The sequence below is a fragment of the Rattus rattus genome, chromosome X (genome assembly GCF_011064425.1).
Source record: "Rattus rattus isolate New Zealand chromosome X, Rrattus_CSIRO_v1, whole genome shotgun sequence".
Taxonomy (NCBI): Eukaryota; Metazoa; Chordata; class Mammalia; order Rodentia; family Muridae; genus Rattus; species Rattus rattus.
The window spans coordinates 103,345,231-103,363,349 of NC_046172.1; the positions used below are offsets into that span (position 1 = coordinate 103,345,231).

At 44.6% G+C, this 18,119-nt stretch overlaps 2 protein-coding genes across 2 annotated transcripts; one reads left to right on the forward strand and one right to left on the reverse strand.

Moving 5' to 3' along the window:
- Nucleotides 1–11,798: 11,798 nt before the first annotated feature.
- Nucleotides 11,799–13,859, reverse strand: Ndufa1 (NADH:ubiquinone oxidoreductase subunit A1). The gene is made up of 3 exons (XM_032889896.1): nt 13,671–13,859; nt 12,505–12,594; nt 11,799–11,949 (listed from the first exon to the last, which is right to left on the reverse strand). Exons 1-3 carry the CDS (start codon nt 13,770–13,772, stop codon nt 11,929–11,931), a joined length of 213 nt encoding a protein of 70 aa, XP_032745787.1. The 5' UTR covers nt 13,773–13,859; the 3' UTR covers nt 11,799–11,928.
- A 54-nt stretch (nt 13,860–13,913) lies between these two features.
- Rnf113a (ring finger protein 113A) lies at nt 13,914–15,143 on the forward strand. Its single transcript, XM_032890300.1, has one exon. It carries the CDS (start codon nt 14,069–14,071, stop codon nt 15,092–15,094), a length of 1,026 nt encoding a protein of 341 aa, XP_032746191.1. The 5' UTR covers nt 13,914–14,068; the 3' UTR covers nt 15,095–15,143.
- The last annotated feature ends 2,976 nt before the right edge of the window (nt 15,144–18,119 follow it).

Consider the following 18,119-nt stretch of genomic DNA (forward strand, 5'->3'; position numbering starts at 1 on the left):
ATTTTCTTTATTTACATTTCAAATGTTATCCCTTTCCTGGTTTCCCCTCTGGAAGCCCTCTATCCCATACTCCTCCCCCTGCCTCCATGAGGGTGTTCTCCCACCCATCTTTCCACTCCCTCCTGCCTCCCTACCCTGACATTCCCCTACACTAGGGCATCAAGTCTTGGCAGGACCAAGGGCTTCTCCTCCCATTGGTGCCCAACAAGGCCAATTTCTGCTACATATGCAGCTGGAGCCATGGGTCTATCCATGTGTACTCTTTGGTTGGTGGTTTAGTCCCTGGGAGCTCTGGTTGTTGGCATTGTTGTTCTTATGGGCTTGCAAGCCCCTTCAGCTCTTTCAATCCTTTCTCTAATTCCTCCAATGAGGACCCCGTTCTCAATTCAATGGTTGGCTGCTAGCATCTGCCTCTGTATTTGTCATGCTCTGTCAGAGCCTCTCAGGAGACAGCTATATCAGGCTCCTGTCAGCATGCACTTCTTGGCTTCATCAATATTGTCTAGGTTTGGTAGCTGTATGTATATGGGCTGGATCCCCAGGTGGGGCAGGCTCTGCATGGCCATTCCTTCAGGCTCTGCTCCACACTTTGTCTCCATATCTCCTCCTATGAGTATTTTTGTTCCCCCTTCCTGGTGTTGGGGCAGTTGTTGTGGCCTCCTTACCTCTGATCCTGGGTACGTTAGAGCACCTGGGAGTTGGGCTTCCTCTGAATGTTTTGGGAGTGGGTGTGGAGTCAACGCCCAAGGTCTGGTCAGGGCACTGGTTCAGAGTGGAAGGGCAGGAGTATTATTTTTAATGGTATGTGTTTAAATGTCTAGTGAAATGAAAATCGGACAACTCTATATCAGGATCACCACAAATTAGAGGAAGTGCAGACCCTAGGCATGGGGAGGGCCTGGTGTGAGAAATTTGAAAGAGGATTATTTTTTTTCTTTTTTTCTTTTTTTCCGGAGCTGGGGACCGAACCCAGGGCCTTGCACTTGCTAGGCAAGCGCTCTACCACTGAGCTAAATCCCCAACCCCAAGAGGATTATTTTTTAAAGGCTTATGAGATATCTCCTGTATGCCATATTCTTGGACGTTTGATTACTTGCTCCCAGTTTGTGACACTGGGTTTTGTTGACATTGATTAGGAGGTGTGTCTGAAATGGAAATGTAAGGGTTCTTTGGGAAGTCAGTAGTGCTGGGGCAAACCTATGAAGGAACATTTCACTGAAGCAGACACAGGTGAAAGGATGTTCCAATACAGCAAGCACGTGAAAGGACACGAAGGTATGATCTGCCTTACATTGCATAGTTGAGCTGCATTTGTCAGGACTCCATAGAGAGAAACGCACCAAAAAACTTCTGGTGGTGTTCTGCGGCTTCTTGTCACTTCTTTGGACTTGGGATGATTGGCAGAGTGATGTCAGCTGAGGCAAGATGTGTTGAGGCAAGACATGGAAGGCGTATAAACAGAACTTGATGGACACTGACGGAGGCTGAGCTGGCCTTGCCTATAGAGCTAGCTGTGCAATGCTTGTTCGTCTAGTGTCTTCACTGATCTTCGTTTCACTGGAAGAGGCACAGCCAAGAACTTTTCCTGGCATTCCAGTTTGCCTTGGTCCCTCCTGCTGACTCCTGCTGATTTGGCTGAGGCCTTTGCTAGGTCATGCCGCCACTGCTGCTATCCTGATACTACTGAACTGGGCTGCGGGTGTATCCCTGAAGTAGTTGTGAGCGAATCGAGCTGCCTTTGCTGACCCGTGAATGAAACTGCCAATTTCAGACAACACAGATGGGAGTTGCCCCAAAGAACCTTTCTAAACAGGTTCGCTCTCCCTTATCCTCTCTTTCCCATTACCTCTGGTGGGTGGTGGGCTAGAAGGAAAGTTAAAGCATTTAAGAACCATCATTAAAATAGGTTTTGAAAAAAAATTAAAGTTACACGTGTCCTTACTGGAGGAAGTATGTCATGGGGGGAGGTATTGAGAGCTCAAAGACTCTCACCATTCCTAGTTTGCTCCCCATAGCTTGTGTGTGATTTGAGATGTGAGTCCTAAGCTTTTTCCCCCTGCCATGCTTGTTGCTGGCTACCAAACTTCCCTGTCATGATGGCAATGGACTCTTATCCAGTTAGAACCATCAGTCCCAAATAGACCTTTCTTTCTGTAAGTAGTCTTCGTTATGATGTTTTATTGCAGCAATAGAAAAGTAATTACTATGGTTTACTTTTATTATTTTTATGTATGTATCTGTATATAGGCTACATGTGTCCAGGTGCTTTGAAGGGCCAGAAGAGGGTGTTGGACCACCTGGAGCTGGAGTTATAGGCAGTTGCGAGATGCTGTGAAGATGCTGGGCCTGGGGCTGGAGAGATGGTTAGAGTTCTCCTCCAGAAACTGTCTATCAAGGTCCTGAGTTCAATTCCTGGCCACCACATGGTGCTTCATAACCATTTATGACCTGGTGCCCTCTTCTGGCCTGCGGGCAGACATGCAGGCAGAATGCTGTATACATAATATATAAACGAACCTTAGAAAAAGGTTTGGGGCTCAGCCCCATATGAACAACAATGCCAAGCAACCCAGAGCTTCCAGGGACTAAGCCACTACCTAAAGACTATACATGGACTGACCCTGGACTCTGACCTCATAGGTAGGCAATGAATATCCTAGTAAGAGCACCAGTGGAAGGGAAGCCCCCTTGGTCCTGCCAAGACTGAACCCCAGTGAACGTGATTGTTGAGGGGAGGGTGGTAATGGGGGAAGGATGGGGAGGGGAACAGCCATAAAGGAGGGGAGAGGGAGGGGTTAGGGAGATGTTGGCCTGGAAACCGGGAAAGGGAATAACACTCGAAATGTAAATAAGAAATGCTCAAGTTAATAAAGATGGAGAAAAAAAAAAAAAAAGAAAAGAGTTTGGGATCCAAACTTGGCTCCTTTGCAAGAGCATTAAGCTCTCTTATTGTCAAGCCATCTCTCCAGCCTCCAGGAAGTAGATTTATGATTGTCAAAGAAAGACATGCAGGGAACTGACAGGTAATTCTTTCTTGACAAAATATGCCTTGATGACCGGAAGGACAAGAGATTTCCCCAAGACAAACAGGCCTTGTCTCTGTAGCGGGAGGATTATTTAGCCTCCGGGGGTCAGCAGATTTAGAGACCTCTCATGCCGCACTGAGTACACATTCTTCCCAGCTGTGCCACGTTTGGTGCCAACTCAGTAAAGTGTGAAGGAGTATAGGAGAGCAGAATGGGGGGCAGCTGAGCACAATGGGGGACAGTTAAAGGAACAAGAAGCTCAGAGGAGGCGTTGTACACTGAAAGCTCAGCCACCTTTCCTTGCCTGGGAGACCTCACACCTCTACTCAGCCACCTCTCTCTGCTCCCCCTGTCCCCCCTCATTGTGCCTCTAGCAATCAGGGTGTCCAGCCTCCTTGGAATGTTAAGCCTCCATTCCTGGCCTTGGCCATGTAGGGAGCAGGACCCCCACTGGCTCGTGGTTCAGTGATGCAGTGATGTACCAGCATTACCTGTGAGAAGTTTGGGATGATTTCCTCAAATTCCAAGGGATCCTTCCTGTTCTAAGGGAAGCTGCCTTTGCCTTGTGGCCGGCCAGGCCAAGATATGTCTGTGACTCATTGGATTCCAAGGAAAGTTGTATATGTCCCATGCTGCTCACACGGAGTGCCCAATCCTGGACAGAACTCCGGTGAAGAGAGGAAGCCAGTACCTTGCTTGGTCCAAGTGTGGAAAGTAGAGGGACTGTCTATCAAGGTCACTGTGTTCACCAGGAAACATTGCTTTGGAGACATTTGCAGGACCTACTCTGTTAGATTCTTGAACTGAGAAAAACCCAGACATTGTCCCTGTATTAATTTGCTTTCTATCTATCAATATGATAAAACACTGACAAAAACTCTGGGTGGGGGGGGAGGGTTTGCTTGCCTTACAAGTCCTATTACAGTCCTTTACAGAGAGAAGTTAGAGCAGGAGTAGAGGCAAGAGCAGTCAAAGGCCAGCTTCGACATCCAGGGTAAACTGAGGCGAGGTGTAGAGTTGGTGATTGATCACTCAGTTTTCTCTCTGAAGGAACAAAGTTTGATTCTCTGAGGCTGGTGAGGAACTCTCTGGAGCTATGCTCTCTGGGGCTGGTGAAAAGGGTGAGGGAATACACACAGACACCACACACACACACACACACACACAGACACAACACACACAGACACACCACACACACACACACACACACACACACACACACACACTTGGTGGATAAAGAAAGTTTCAGCAAGCCCCAACCATTTTACACACACACACACACACACACACACACACACACACACACATACATACATACATACATACATACATTTTGTGGATGCAGCAAAGCTCCAAAAAATTTTACATATATACATATATACATACCATGTTTGGTGAATGAAGCAAAGCTCCAAACAACTTTATTTTTTCTCTTAGCCTTTTAAAACCACCTAAGACAAAAATTGTCTATGTTAAAAATGATTTCCTCATAGCCACAAGTTACATAGTCTATAAAAACCAGCACCATAATAGCATATTCTTCAAGAACAGATTAAAATCATTACACAAAGGAATTGCAATAGGATTATCACTATGTATACTTCTATTGAAACTCATACCTAACTAAACATCTCCCACTTTCTCTCACTGTAACCCCAAAGCAATAACCCGTTTGTCATTGATTAACAGAGTTTAAGCTAGCCAGTCTACAGTAGCAAGTTTTCTCCTATGCTTAGCTGATGACAATTTGTATTTATGAAGAAACAGATAATCATCTATTTTATGTCTTATTTTTGAAGTCTTGTTCAGCTAAACTGGCTAATCATCTGTTCTTATACTCAAAATAAAATTATTTGTTCTTTATTTATAGCCCTTTCTTTTCATGGTACACACCGAAACCTGTGGCTACATCCCTAGATTACAAGATCCAGAAACTCAAACTCAACCTAGAATGAATGTTTTCTTTGATTGTTAACTTGTCCCAAGCCTATTTTTCTCTTCCGAGTACAATTACACGCTTGTAATGCTGAAAGCCCACTGGACACCTTTTCTACCCTAGACAGCTGTAACTTTAACTCTTTAAAAAGCCTGCTTAAAAAAAAGCTGAAACAGGCGCAAGTGAATACCGTGCTAAAAGTAAGCACGTGAAAGGACATGCAATGAAGGATTCTTTAACAACACACATACATTGGTCCACCTTACCTTGTGTAGTTGAGCTCCACTTGTCGGGACTCTCCCTATATATGGAGAGAAACATGCCAAAAACCTTCTGGTGGTGTGCTGCAGTTTCTTGCCATTTCCCTTAGACTCGGGCTGATTGGCAGAGTGATATCAGCTGAGATAGACTCATGTGTGGTTTGCTAACTCAAGACTCAAGAGACCCATGGAAGACATGTGATGTTTGGAGGGAGTATAAATAGGACACGATGGACTGTGACAGAGGCTTAGCTTGGCTTGCTAATAGAGCTAGCTGTGCAATGCTTGTTCGTCTAGTGTCTTCACTAATCTTCGTTTCACTGGAAGAGGCACAGCCAAGAACTTTTCCTGTCATTCTAGTTGGTCCTGGTCCCTCCTGCTGACTCCTGCTGATTTGGCTGAGGCCAGGCTGTCTCTGCTAGGTCATGCTGCCACTGCTGCTATCCTGATACTACTGAACTGGACTGCTGATGTATCCCTGAAGTGTTTGTGAGTGGATCAAGCTGCCACTACTAACCCATGAACAAAACTGCACAAAACTGCCAATTTCCAGACAAAATAGATGGGAGCTTGCTTCAAAGAGCCATTTCTGAACAGGTCTACTTTCCCTTATCCTTTCTATTCCAGTACCTCTGGTGGGCAGTGGGCTAAAAGGGAGGCTAAAGCATTTATGAGCCATCATTAAAAGTAGACTTTGAAAAAATTAAAGATTACACAATCACACCAGATTGTAGGCAGCGATAGTCTCCCTACGCCCAATCACACCATGCTAGATACAGGAGTAAAATAGCAATGACCAACATGAGAAGGCACAGCAGCGTCAAGAGGCAACCCAGAGTCAGCCCCCACACTCCCAGGCAGTGCCTCTCTCGGTATATCCACCGCAGCTGTAAAAAAATAGTGGCCTCTCTCTAGAAAGCTTACTTGCCCATTCTAGTTCCTCCTGTGTGGTGTTGGACAAAGAACCATGGCAGAATGCTGCTTACTGGCTTGCTGTCCATGGCTTACTCAGCCTGTTTTCGTACACAATCCAGATCAACGTGCCTAGGGGTGGCACCATGCTCAGTGGACTGGGCAGGCTCTCCCACTTCAACTCTTAGTCAAGAAAAGGTGCCCTAGATTTGCTTTCAGGCAGTGAGAGGGGAATCCCCCAATTGAGGTTTCCTTTCCCCAGATGATTCTAGCTCTGTCAAGTGGACAACAAAACAAAACAAAAGAAAAAACAAACAAATAAATGAAAAACCAACCAGCATGAGTCCCTAGACTGGAGTGGACTACATCAGAACACAAGGAAAAGGGAACTGAGAGAACATTGTGAGACCCCTCTTCAGGACTTTCCACATGGGGCCTTACACTTTCCTGTCCACCTGTGTCCCTTCATTCATTTGTACCCTTTCCTGGCTTTGTCCTCATCCTTCTTGAACACCAGTGGTTCTCAGCCTGTGGGTCACAACCCCACAGGGATATCAGATACCCTGCATATCAGATATTTACATTATGATCAATAACAGTAGCCAAACTACAGTTACTAAGTAGTAGCAAAAATAATTTTATGGTTTGGGGGTCATCCTGATGGGAGAAACTGTTTTAAATGGTCACAGCATTAGGAGGGCTGAAGTACTGGCTTCTACTATAACACCACATCACACTCTCCCCTCTCTATCTTCTTCCCTCCTGTCCTCTCCAGGTTCCTTCATCCTCTCCTGGGTATGACTTGGAAAGCCGAGGGCTCCCAGCAGTGAGGTTCAGGCTGGATGAGGGCATACTCTTATCAAGTGGATCCGGCCAGCCTGTCCATACACCATGGGTACCTGCAGCATGTGCACACAGCAGGTACTGTGACGTAAAGGTAAGTCAGATTCCTCCCACAGTGACTCACAGGCTAGAGGGAAAGGTGAGGCAGCGGCAAGAAAAGGAAAGTAGCCGTTGATCGTGGTGGTGCATGCTTGAAATCCCGTCACACGGGAGGTAGAACATCTGCCTGCCAAGGACTATATTGATAGAAGATAGGAAAATGGAAGCCAGGGCCTTGTAAATGCTAGGCAAGCCCCCTACCACTGAACTGTATCCCTAGAATGCTAACTAGAATTTTGAACTCTGCAGGATCCACTCAGAAAAAGAACCGAGGAAAACATGTTTCTGTATTCTTTTAGTCATTTTTTTTCTTTTTTTCTTTTTTCAGAGCTGGGGACCCAACCCAGGGCCTTGTGCTTGCTAGGTAAGCGCTCTACCACTGAGCTAAATCCCCAACCCCTTTTAGTCATTTTTTAAGAACTATAAATATCTTAATATCAATTACAAAGGTCACTGCAATGCCATTCATGCACTATTAGATGTTCATGCACAGATGGCTGTTTGATACTCAGCATGGCAGTAATTTCACGTCTTGTCTCCTTTTTAAAATTTGTATATGTATAGGCGTTTTGACTGAATGCATGTCTGCACACTATGTGTATGCAAAACGTAGAGAAGGCAGAAAGGGGGCATCAGATTCTCTGGAACTGGATTACAGATATTTTTGAGCATTGGTCCTGGGCACCAAATCCAGATCCCCTGCAAGAGCAGCCAGTGCCCACGCTCTTAACTGCCGAGCCACCTCTCCATCTTGTTTTCAGTGGTAAAAATGATATTGTGTGCTCTTGACTATTTTTATGAATGTGGATTTGTGTGTGGGTGCCCCAGAGGAAATTCGCATCCTCTGGGGCAGGGGTTACATACAGGCAATTATGAACCGTCTGGTGTGTGCTTGGAACTGAACTTGGGTCATCTGATAGAATAGCAAGCACTCTTTGTGGCTTAGCAATCTCTCCAGCTCCAACTGATTGACCTTATACTGTTTTTTGTTTTTTGTTTTTTTTCGGAGCTGGGGACTGAACCCAGGGCCTTGCACTTGCTAGGCAAGCACTCTACCACTGAGCTAAATCCCCAACCCCTATACTGGGTTTTTGTTGTGGTTGTGGTTTTGTTTTGGTTGGTCTTTTGTTTGTTTACTCCAAATTTTATTCCAGATAATTTTTCATGACTTGTTCTCCTTATTACAGAGGTTTAAAAAAATACTTTTACCAAAAGTGTGTCTTTTGATATGTACATGAGTGCTTCCTGTATGTCTGTGTGCCCCGTACTTCTACAGGTCAGAAGAGGATGTTAGATCCCCTAGAACTGGAGTAAGAGGTTTGCGAGCTGCCATGTAGGTGCTGGAATTGAACCTGAGTTGTCTACAAGAGCAGCCAGTGCTGTTAACCACTGGGCAACCCCTCTAGCTCCTATGTTAGGTTTTGGTAATTTACCTACATCATGGTTATCAGACATCAGTAATGAAAGGCCCTGCTATTTTTTGGATTAACCTTAATCATAGTAATTGTTTATGTTTGATGTTGTTAGTGATGACCACTCGTCCACATTACCTTCAAATGATGACACTTGAACCTCTAAGCTCATACCTGTTCACGTACTCTGTCTGCCAGTCAGACTGAGACTTACAAAATGTTATAGTATGAATGAGCGGGTAATGTCACTGAGCTCGGCTGTGCATGGGGAAGGCAGCTTTTGGGAGTCAGTTTTCTCCTTCCATTTTGTTTTAAGACAGGGTCTTCAGGCAGTAGTCATGCATCAGGAGGAGGGGCAGTCAGTATTGGCGCTTGAAGAAAACAACTTAGCCATCAGCAAAGCCACTATGAGTAGACCTCTGATAGAAAAACCCTGAGGGTCTTGTTTCCTGAAGACCCCTTGCTATTGCTAGCCCTTACTAGACTTGTTGCTGTCTTGGTCACTCTGTTTTTTTTTTCTTTTGCCTTGTATAAATATCTTTGGGTGGGAGGTTTCTAATTCTCCACTGGGTAATGCAATCACAATGTATAACAATAGTGATTTTCCCCAAAGCATTGCCAGTCAGATAGATTAATGATTTAACATAAGATTTCTGAGAAAAAAATTTTTTAAATATGTACTGTTAAAAAGATTAGGTCAAGGTGCTCTTTATGTACAATGAATTAAATCAGGTCAGGGTGTTCTGTCAGCTGCTTTGTAGCAGTACACCCAGGGCACATCGTAAAACCTTCTTAGTTACTGAATGAAAGGCATGCTAAGGTCAGGAAGCAAAACTAAGGCAAGCCCAGTTGCTAAGGGCTCGTGAGTTTCAGTGCCCGTTGTTTAGATTGAGTTCTGTGTCCATTTGTAAAATCTGCTTTTCCTGGTTTTATAAATTTGCTGATAACCTTTGGTGTGCATCTTGAGGACTTACTGCATGTAGACTGGGTAGAGTCTTCTTTTTTGTTGTCTCAAAAAAACTAAAAGATCTCTGGCCTAAAGTTCTCTTGTTAACCATACATTTACTTTGCTATAAGAACAATATAAGAACAGGTAGATGGTTAATTGTGTCAGATGAATAAGAACTGTGTTAAGTTAGAATAACATGATGTCTACCTCCTTGCTTGTAACTGCAAACTGCTACCTGCCGGTACAAGATAAACTGGCTGTTAAACATATTTGGCTTACTCAAATCTGTTACTCTATAATAGAAAAACTATTACTTTAGGACATAGATGTATTATGGGAAGAAATCACATAAGAAGCTGAATGATCAGATGTGGAATTTAGAATAACTTGTTTTTTAAAAATATAAAACCTGGGGGCTGGAGAGATGGCTCAGAGATTAAGAGCACTGGCTGCTCTTCCAGAGATCCTGATTTCAATTCCCAGCAACCACATGGTGGCTCACAACCATCTGTAATGGGATCTGATACCCTCTTCTGGTGTGTCTGAAGATAGTGATAACATGTACTCATATACATTAATAAATCTTTTAAAAAAGAGAAATGGTTATAACGTAATTTTTCCTGCATGGGGGATTTGATTAAGGCATATAAAGACTAAGAGAAAAAGTTGGTGGAGCCTGGTTTCACCTACTGAGTGCGTGCGTGCCTGTGTGTGCGCGCCTGTGTGTGCGCACGCGCGTGCAAGTGCGTGCTGTGGCTGCTTTAGTCACTGCCCTCACATCTCCTTGGATCCCTAAACACGCCGCTAGAGCAGGCTTCTGGCAGTCTCTTGTTTCTGCCATGCTTCATACCCCAGGTTAGCTGGTGTCAAGGTTGCAGGTGATTCTCCTGCTTCTGCTTCTCATCTTGCAGTAAGAGTGCTGGGATTACAGATGCATGCTCCCACATCTAGCTTTTTTAAAAGATTTAAATTTTCCGTGTCTCTCTCTCCATGTGTAGGTACGTGCATAAGTGAATACTGCATTCCTGAGGTCCACAAGCTGTGGGACCCTCTGGACCTGTTGTTATAAATGGTTGTAATCACCAATATGGATGCTGTGAACTGAACTCAGGTCCTCTACAACGCAGTAAACACTTAACCACAGAGCCAACTCTCCAGCCTTAAGTTCTTATGTAAAATGGGGCTTCTGGGGATTGAACTCAGGTAATTATGCTTGCACGGCTAGCATATTTACCAGCTGAGGCTTCTTGCCAACCTGGTCGAGCCTTTTGATCCCTCAAAAGATAAGGTGGAAGTCTCTGCTCAACACAGAAGCCTCAGAATTGTTTTCAATCCTTTGCAACCCTTAAGAGGTCAACATTTCAGAGGAGGAAACTGAGGCAGGATAGAAAGTAACAATTATGGGGACATAGGAAAGGAGCCCCTCACCTTGGAGTCTGACTGAAACTTCTCTCTAGTTGAGAAGAATTGCAGCGCAATTAATGACATTTGTTGTAAAGGTTGTTAACATTAAGAATAACATTTCTTTATATATTGATATGTTAAAATAGCAATGAACTAGGCTTAAGGTCTGAACGTGTAGGACCTTGGGTAGGGAGGGACTGAACATTTTCCAGAAATCTCAAACAAGACAATTAACATTCAGAGTGAAAATAACCTACCTAGACCACTTTTTACACATTTTTACCTTACCACTGTAATCTAGACTATAATCCCCCCAGAAACAGTTTATGATAGCATTTGTTTCTTAGCAACCCTTTAAAGCTAGCAACTTCAAAACCTACTGTACTGGCTAGCTTTATGCTGACTTGACACAAGCTGGAGTCACTAGAGAGCCTCAATTGAGAAAAATGGCTCTGTCGACTGTAGGGAAGCCTGTGGGCATTTTATTAATTAGTGATTCAGGGGGGGGGCGGGCCCAGCTCATCATGGATGGTGCCCCTGGGCTAGAAGTCCTGGGTTCTCTAAGGGATCAGGCCGAGCATACCATGGAGAGCAAGCCAGTAAGTAGCATTCCTCCAGTGGACTTGGCATCAGCCCCTGCCTCCAGGTTCCTGCCCTCACTGCTTTTGATGATGAACTGTTATATGGAACTGTGAGTGAAATAAACCCTTTTCTCTTCAAGTTACCTTTGCTCATGGTGTCTCATTACACCAACAGTAACCCTAACTAAGCCTCCTACCAAAGTCCTATGACTATTGTAACAGAAAAAAGAAGACTCTTGAAGCCCCACCCACTCTCTCAGATGTGTCTTAATTTCTTCAGAGTGCCTCTATTTCTCTCTTACCACTCATGCTTATGCCTATACAAAATTCTCTTTACTAAACCCTTATTGTGCTTCATAGAAAAGAAAAATGACTATAGATTTTTTTTTACTTTTTATTATGCATTTCATAACATGTGCATAGTATATAATATGCTGCACAGCCTTCTAACAGGAACAGATGACCATAGCTGAGTAATTTTTTTCATCAGCCAGGAAAATGCTTCCTTAGTCAATGTTCTCCAGGCCCTGTAAAACAGTTTGAAAAGCAGAATGTGAGGATTCTGTTCCCATCAAAATGTAGCATGTTGTTTAATTTCCAGCGTCACAGAATAGCATTCTGTTATTAAAACAAGTGATTTCACATCCCGCATTTCTCTAATTGCAACAATAGGAAGTAAAGTGGCTTCATAATCATTAAGAATGACCACTAAAGGAGGCCCCTGTTAAGACAGGTTCCGACTCCACAGTCCTAGTTGGCCTCAAAGTCATAGCCAGAGGTAGGCCAATTTAGGACTTCAAGGTCAGTTGAGTATACATAGCAGGTTCCAGGCAAGCAAAGGCTAAATATTAAGACCCTCCTTGTCTTAAACTACAAATAAACCAACCAACCAATCAGATAAATAAATGGTTGTGCCCTTCATATGCACATGCATGAGCAAGTCTACCCACATACACATACACCAAAGATCATTATATATGTAAAAGATTGTATACTACATTAGTAAAAACCATGCAAATTAGATGAGCACTGGAGGACCTTAGCTAAGGCATTACCAGACCACAATCTTTTAGTCATCTTACCTTGGACACATAGTAGCGATTGACACCAGAGATGCGTCTATCGCGTTCCATCAAATACCATTGGTAATGAACTCGAGCAACTCTCTTTTCCTTCAAATAAAGGACAATGCAGTTAATAAATATAAGTGATCCAGTAAAAAGATATATCCAACGGTTTTTCTTAAATGATACCCTAGAGGCTAAAGAGATAGTTCACTGGTTAAGAGACTCTGCCTGCTATTCCTGGGTGCTCAACTGCCTTCCCAGCACCAATTTGGTGGGTTTTTTTTTTTTTTGGTGGGGGGTTGAGTGTCATAACTGCAAGTCCAGGAGAGACAAAATACCCTCTTCTATTCTTCATGGGTGCACACAGATAGCAGCAGACACACATACATAACTAATAAATATTTACCAAAAGAAATGGTTCACTAGAAAAGTAGAATTCTCCTTAAAACAAAAGCTAACACAAAGCTAAAAATCTTCTAAATAAAAATCAAACCGCGGGTAACTGACTTCTCAGATTTCCTCTCCCTTTTTTGGTTGGGGGAGGGGACCAACACCATTGATTTGGTTTCTTTGTCCTCTTCTCTATCTCAACTTTTTCTTTTTTTTTTTTTTTTTTGAGACAGGGTCTCACTGTAGTTGAGGCTTTCCTGGACTTGACTGCTCTTTGCTCCTGCAGAGGACTTGATTCGTGGCACCCACTTCTGGTGGCTCCTAACCTCCTTTAACAACAGTTCCAAGAGACCCGGGGACCTCTCTTGATCTCCGCGGGCACCTGCACTCAAGTGCACAAATACATCCACCAAATCAACTAAAAACTGTCCACAAGGAGATGAATGACGGGAAGGAGCGGGAACGCGACTACCTTTCTCCTCTGCCTAGGAATTAGGGCCTAACTCCTTGTAATCTACCTTGCTAACTGCCAAATAGATATTTTGCCTTCTTGGACTACTCCTCCTCAGCCGAAAACTAGCTACGGTTTACTAAAGTAAAAGGTGGAATCCCAAGTCTCCGCTTTCAGGCAACATTAAGAGAAGGACCCCCTTAGATAGCTTCGCCTTCACTGAATGACAGCGAATCCAAGCGGCCACCGTCCCCCACCGTAAATGGCCACTGTCCCCCACCGTCCCTAGAGGAACTCTCGAGTCCGCAAAGCCAACCCGCGGCCGAGTTGGCCGCCTTACCTTGCCCCCGTTGGTGAACTTGTGGATGTACGTAGTGGACACCCCGGGGATGACCAGGCACACCCCCATAATGGCTAGGCCAGGGAGAATCTCGAACCACATCTCCTCACCGTTACACACACCAATCCGTCACCGTCACCGGCTCCTCAAAAGGGGCACCGGGGGCTCGCCCGCCTCTTCCGGCAGCACGCGAGGGGCGGCAGCCCCGTACCGCTCAGGAGGCGACGGCCAGTGAGGGCCCAAAAAGTAACTGGCGTTCGCGGTCTGGCAAGCGTTCCCCGGCGGTGTATTTTTTTAACCCCCTCTTGTCCGATTCACTGCAGCAGAGACCACCAAGAGGTGTGACGACCGGAAGCGGTCCCGTAGGTCACAGCAGTTTCAGAACTCGGGGTTCTCTAATGGCGGAGCAACTTTCTCCAGGGAATTCTACCGGTAAGGTGTGCACTTTTCTCTTCAAAAAGCCTGGCCGGAAAGGAACGGCTGGCCGCCGAAAGCGCCCGCTCTGTGATGAGGGGTCCGGGGACAGCGGCAGCAGCAGCGACGAAAGCAGCGCTGTGGTCCGCCCCGAGAAGAAGCAGGCTACCCACAACCCGATGGTACAGAAGACGCGTGGCAGCGCTAAACAGAAGACAAACTACGGCGGTTTGAGTAGTGAGGATGAGAATGAACCTGAGGGTCTTGGCGTGACCTACAAGTCTACCCGTTCAGCAAAACCCGTAGGGCCCGAAGATATGGGGGCGACCGCTGTCTATGAACTGGACACTGAGAAGGAACGAGATGCACAGTCCATCTTTGAGCGGAGCCAGAAGATCCAGGAGGAGCTGAGGGGCAAGGAAGATGACAAGATCTATCGGGGAATCAATAATTATCAGAAATACGTGAAGCCCAAGGATACATCTATGGGCAATGCTTCCTCCGGGATGGTGAGGAAAGGCCCCATCCGAGCCCCTGAGCATCTACGTGCCACCGTGCGCTGGGATTACCAGCCCGACATCTGCAAGGACTACAAGGAGACTGGATTCTGCGGCTTCGGGGACAGCTGCAAATTCCTTCATGACCGTTCAGATTACAAGCACGGGTGGCAGATCGAACGTGAGCTTGATGAGGGTCGCTATGGCGTCTATGAGGATGAAAACTATGAAGTGGGAAGCGATGATGAGGAAATACCATTCAAATGTTTCATCTGTCGCCAGACCTTCCAAAATCCAGTTGTTACCAAGTGTAGGCATTATTTCTGCGAGAGCTGTGCACTGCAGCATTTCCGCACCACCTCGCGCTGCTATGTCTGTGACCAGCAGACCAATGGCGTTTTCAATCCAGCGAAAGAATTGATTGCTAAACTTGGAAAGCATCGAGCTGAAGCAGAGGGTGCTGCCTCTGATTTCCTAGAAGACCCAGAGGAGAGTCCAGTTTCCATTATTTAGATTTTCCGTAATCCCCAGCCTTAAAATAAATATTTTGTTGTTTCTTAAAGTCTTTTGGTATCTTTCTTTCTTTTTTAAAGGGGAGTGGCAGAGAAGGCAGGCGATGGAGTAGCGCTCCAGAGGGAAAGTTTCAAGATAGGTATTATCTGGAATTTTAGCCCTGAAATAAATATTCCACTGGTGAGTATTTGCAGAGCCCTATTGCATAAGTTATGTGGATGGGAGAAGTTCATTGAAAAAAAAAAAGCTAGGATTTACTTGAGGCAACCAAAGTTGTGATGACGTCAAGAACTGAACCTATTTATTATATCACATTTTAATACTTTAGAAATTTAATGTTGAATGTGTTAACAGGAACAAGTGCTGTTTTAAAATGCACATTTGGAGGGAGGGCTTGAGTTGGTTCTCGATCGCTTGGAGAGTGTTTCTGGCAATCTTTGGACAGTTGTCCATGCTCTCCTTGAAGCACCCATAGGTAGCCCCCATTTCCACAGATGATGGGAATGCTCTCTGATAAGTTGACCAATATGCAAGATATTATTCTCATGTGGCTGTCAAGTGCTTGAAATGTGCACGTGGCCACTGAATTGGATGTTGCACTTAACTGAATTTGTGAACTTGGAGATGGCAGAAAGCCTAATGCTTTATCATCTGTAATCTGAAACTATCCCTGTCCTCATAGATTCCAATAGGACTAATCACACCACGTTAAAATTAGTGTACCCCTATTCACAATTGTTTGGGAACCAGCTTAGTGCTTGGTATATGCTAAGAAACCAATAAGCGGAAAACGTTTTAAGACACAGGATTTAGCTCCAATTCCACACTGAAGGATTTTAAGGTGTATTCTGTAGGTAATGGGGAGATGAAAATAACAAATGCATTTGGTTAACATTTCTGAGATGCAGGGAGGACAGGCCAGATGAGCAGTAATATTTTAATGATAAAACTTGGCTTGGGTGGATATAAGAAAACAGACGGAAGTATACGTTGAGTTAAAGGGGTCTTTAGTCATGTTTATTAATCCGTTTAAAGAGATTCTTTGAACAGACCTTCTTAAGCACAGTGTTTATGATAGAGCCTAATATCAATGAATAAAATAGGCACAGGTCCAACTTCATAGAGCCATTCAGAGAGTAGCAAAGGTGGTGAGTATGGGAAAAGAGTATACTGGGTTGATCGCAGAATTAACGGAATCGCTTGGGCCGTGATATGGCTCAGTGAGTGGAAGCCCCTGCTGTCCCACCTGACCACTGAATTGGACCCACACAGGGGAGGGACAGAGTTGCCTCTCAGAGGTTGTCTTCGGATCTTTAAGTACACACAGAGAATATAGTAAATAGAATGCAAAGGGGAAAATAAGAACGAACGCCAACCCTAGGGTTGAGGGAAGATGGTTCAGTACAAGAGCAACTGCCTGGAATACCCAAGGTGGGAGCTAGGGAGGGGGAGAATTGAACACCTGCCGAGGAGGTGTTTACAGACATGAAATCACCCTTTTCTTGAGAGTTATTTGGTGTGTGTGTGCTTAAGTATATGAGGGCATCATGTGTGTATACAGTCTTTGAAAGTCAGAAGAGGGCATTAGATCACCCCAAACTGGAATCAGGGCAATAATGAGTTCATACGCGATCCTTTGTGTGAATAGCAAAGGCTTTTAACTGCGGAATCAACTCAAAAGCCCCACGAACTCACATGACTAGGACGGATTCTGTAGTACATGTAACTGAGGTCTATGAGCAGTTTCCTAGAAAGGGTGTTTGAGAACATGAAGAAAAGTAGCATTTAAGAGATGAGCGGAAGTAATAGTTAAACAGGAAAGAAAAGAGGATATTGTAGAGAAAAAAAAACTTTTGCAAGGCAAAGGGGGAAAAATGAACACAACATGGCCAAGGAGGTAATGGGTAAGTGGTGCTTGCTGGGGAAAGCTTGGGACCCGATTCAAATCTAAGCACCCAGCTATAAACTGGCTTGTGATTGCATACCCCTCAGCTTTATGGAACAGAAGCAAAAAACCCAAAAGCACTGAGAGATGGCCATATGACAGAGGTCTGCAGTTTGCCCAGTGAACTGACTTTTGGGATCACTGGAACTCATGTAAAAAAAAAGTTACAGTGGTGTTTGAATCTCAATAGTTCTATAATGGAATGGGAGGTGGAGACAGAAGAATCCTCCTGAAGCTGAGGGCCAGCTAAACTGAAGAACACAGAGCAACAAACGAGAGCTACCCTGCCTCAAAAGCAAGACAGGGAGGCTGAAAACGCAGTTCAGCAGTTAAGAGTGCTTACTATTCCAGAGGACCCGCATAAGGCAGTTCACAGCTGCCAGTAACTCCAGCTCCAGAGGATTAGTGCCCTCTTCTGGCCTGCCGGTGTTTAGACCGCTCTACACAAGCATTGCTGTGCTTGTGTGCTACCACACAGAAACACGTGCTGCCACACAGAAGCAAGCACACACATACACAGAAATGAATGTCTTTAAAAGATGGAGACTAATACTTCAGTATGCCACCCCTCAAACACACATACATTAAATCAATCAATCAATAAATGAATGTAAGTTTTGAAAGGCTGAAGAGAGCCAGCAAGATGGCTTGGAAGGTATAGAGGCTTGCAATCCAACCTGAATCAGATGTACCAATCCTTTTGGTAAAGGGAAAGGCCTTCGCATGAACACCATAACAAGCCACCCCATCCTCGGCACACAAATAATAAGTAAATATAGTTTAACTATTTAGTAGTGGTGAGCAATAGAGAAAACCACTGGACATCAAATTCTGATGGAAATACACACACACACACACACACACACACTAGTATGTACTGTAGTAAAAAATAGCTGGGTATGGATAGATAGAGAAACATTGTCTCAAAAAAAAAATAAGCCTTTTTTTTTTTTAGAGCTCAAAGAACTCAAATCAGAAAGGTGCTTCACACAAGCATGGGGCACCTGAGTTTGAGCCCCAGAACCCATGCAGCATGGTAGCATGCAAGGTAACCCACACTAGGAAGGTAGAGACAAACCT

Bases quoted from the DNA above. Each gene is read 5' to 3' on its own strand.
- Rnf113a (XM_032890300.1), top strand. From the start codon at position 14,069: ATGGCGGAGCAACTTTCTCCAGGGAATTCTACCGGTAAGGTGTGCACT.
- Ndufa1 (XM_032889896.1), bottom strand. From the start codon at position 13,772: ATGTGGTTCGAGATTCTCCCTGGCCTAGCCATTATGGGGGTGTGCCTG. The intron at 12,595-13,670 runs GTAAGGCGGCCA...CTTTATTTGAAG, and splicing joins AGTTCACCAACGGGGGCAAG to GAAAAGAGAGTTGCTCGAGT. The intron at 11,950-12,504 runs GTAAGATGACTA...ACTGTTTTACAG, and splicing joins ATCGCTACTATGTGTCCAAG to GGCCTGGAGAACATTGACTA.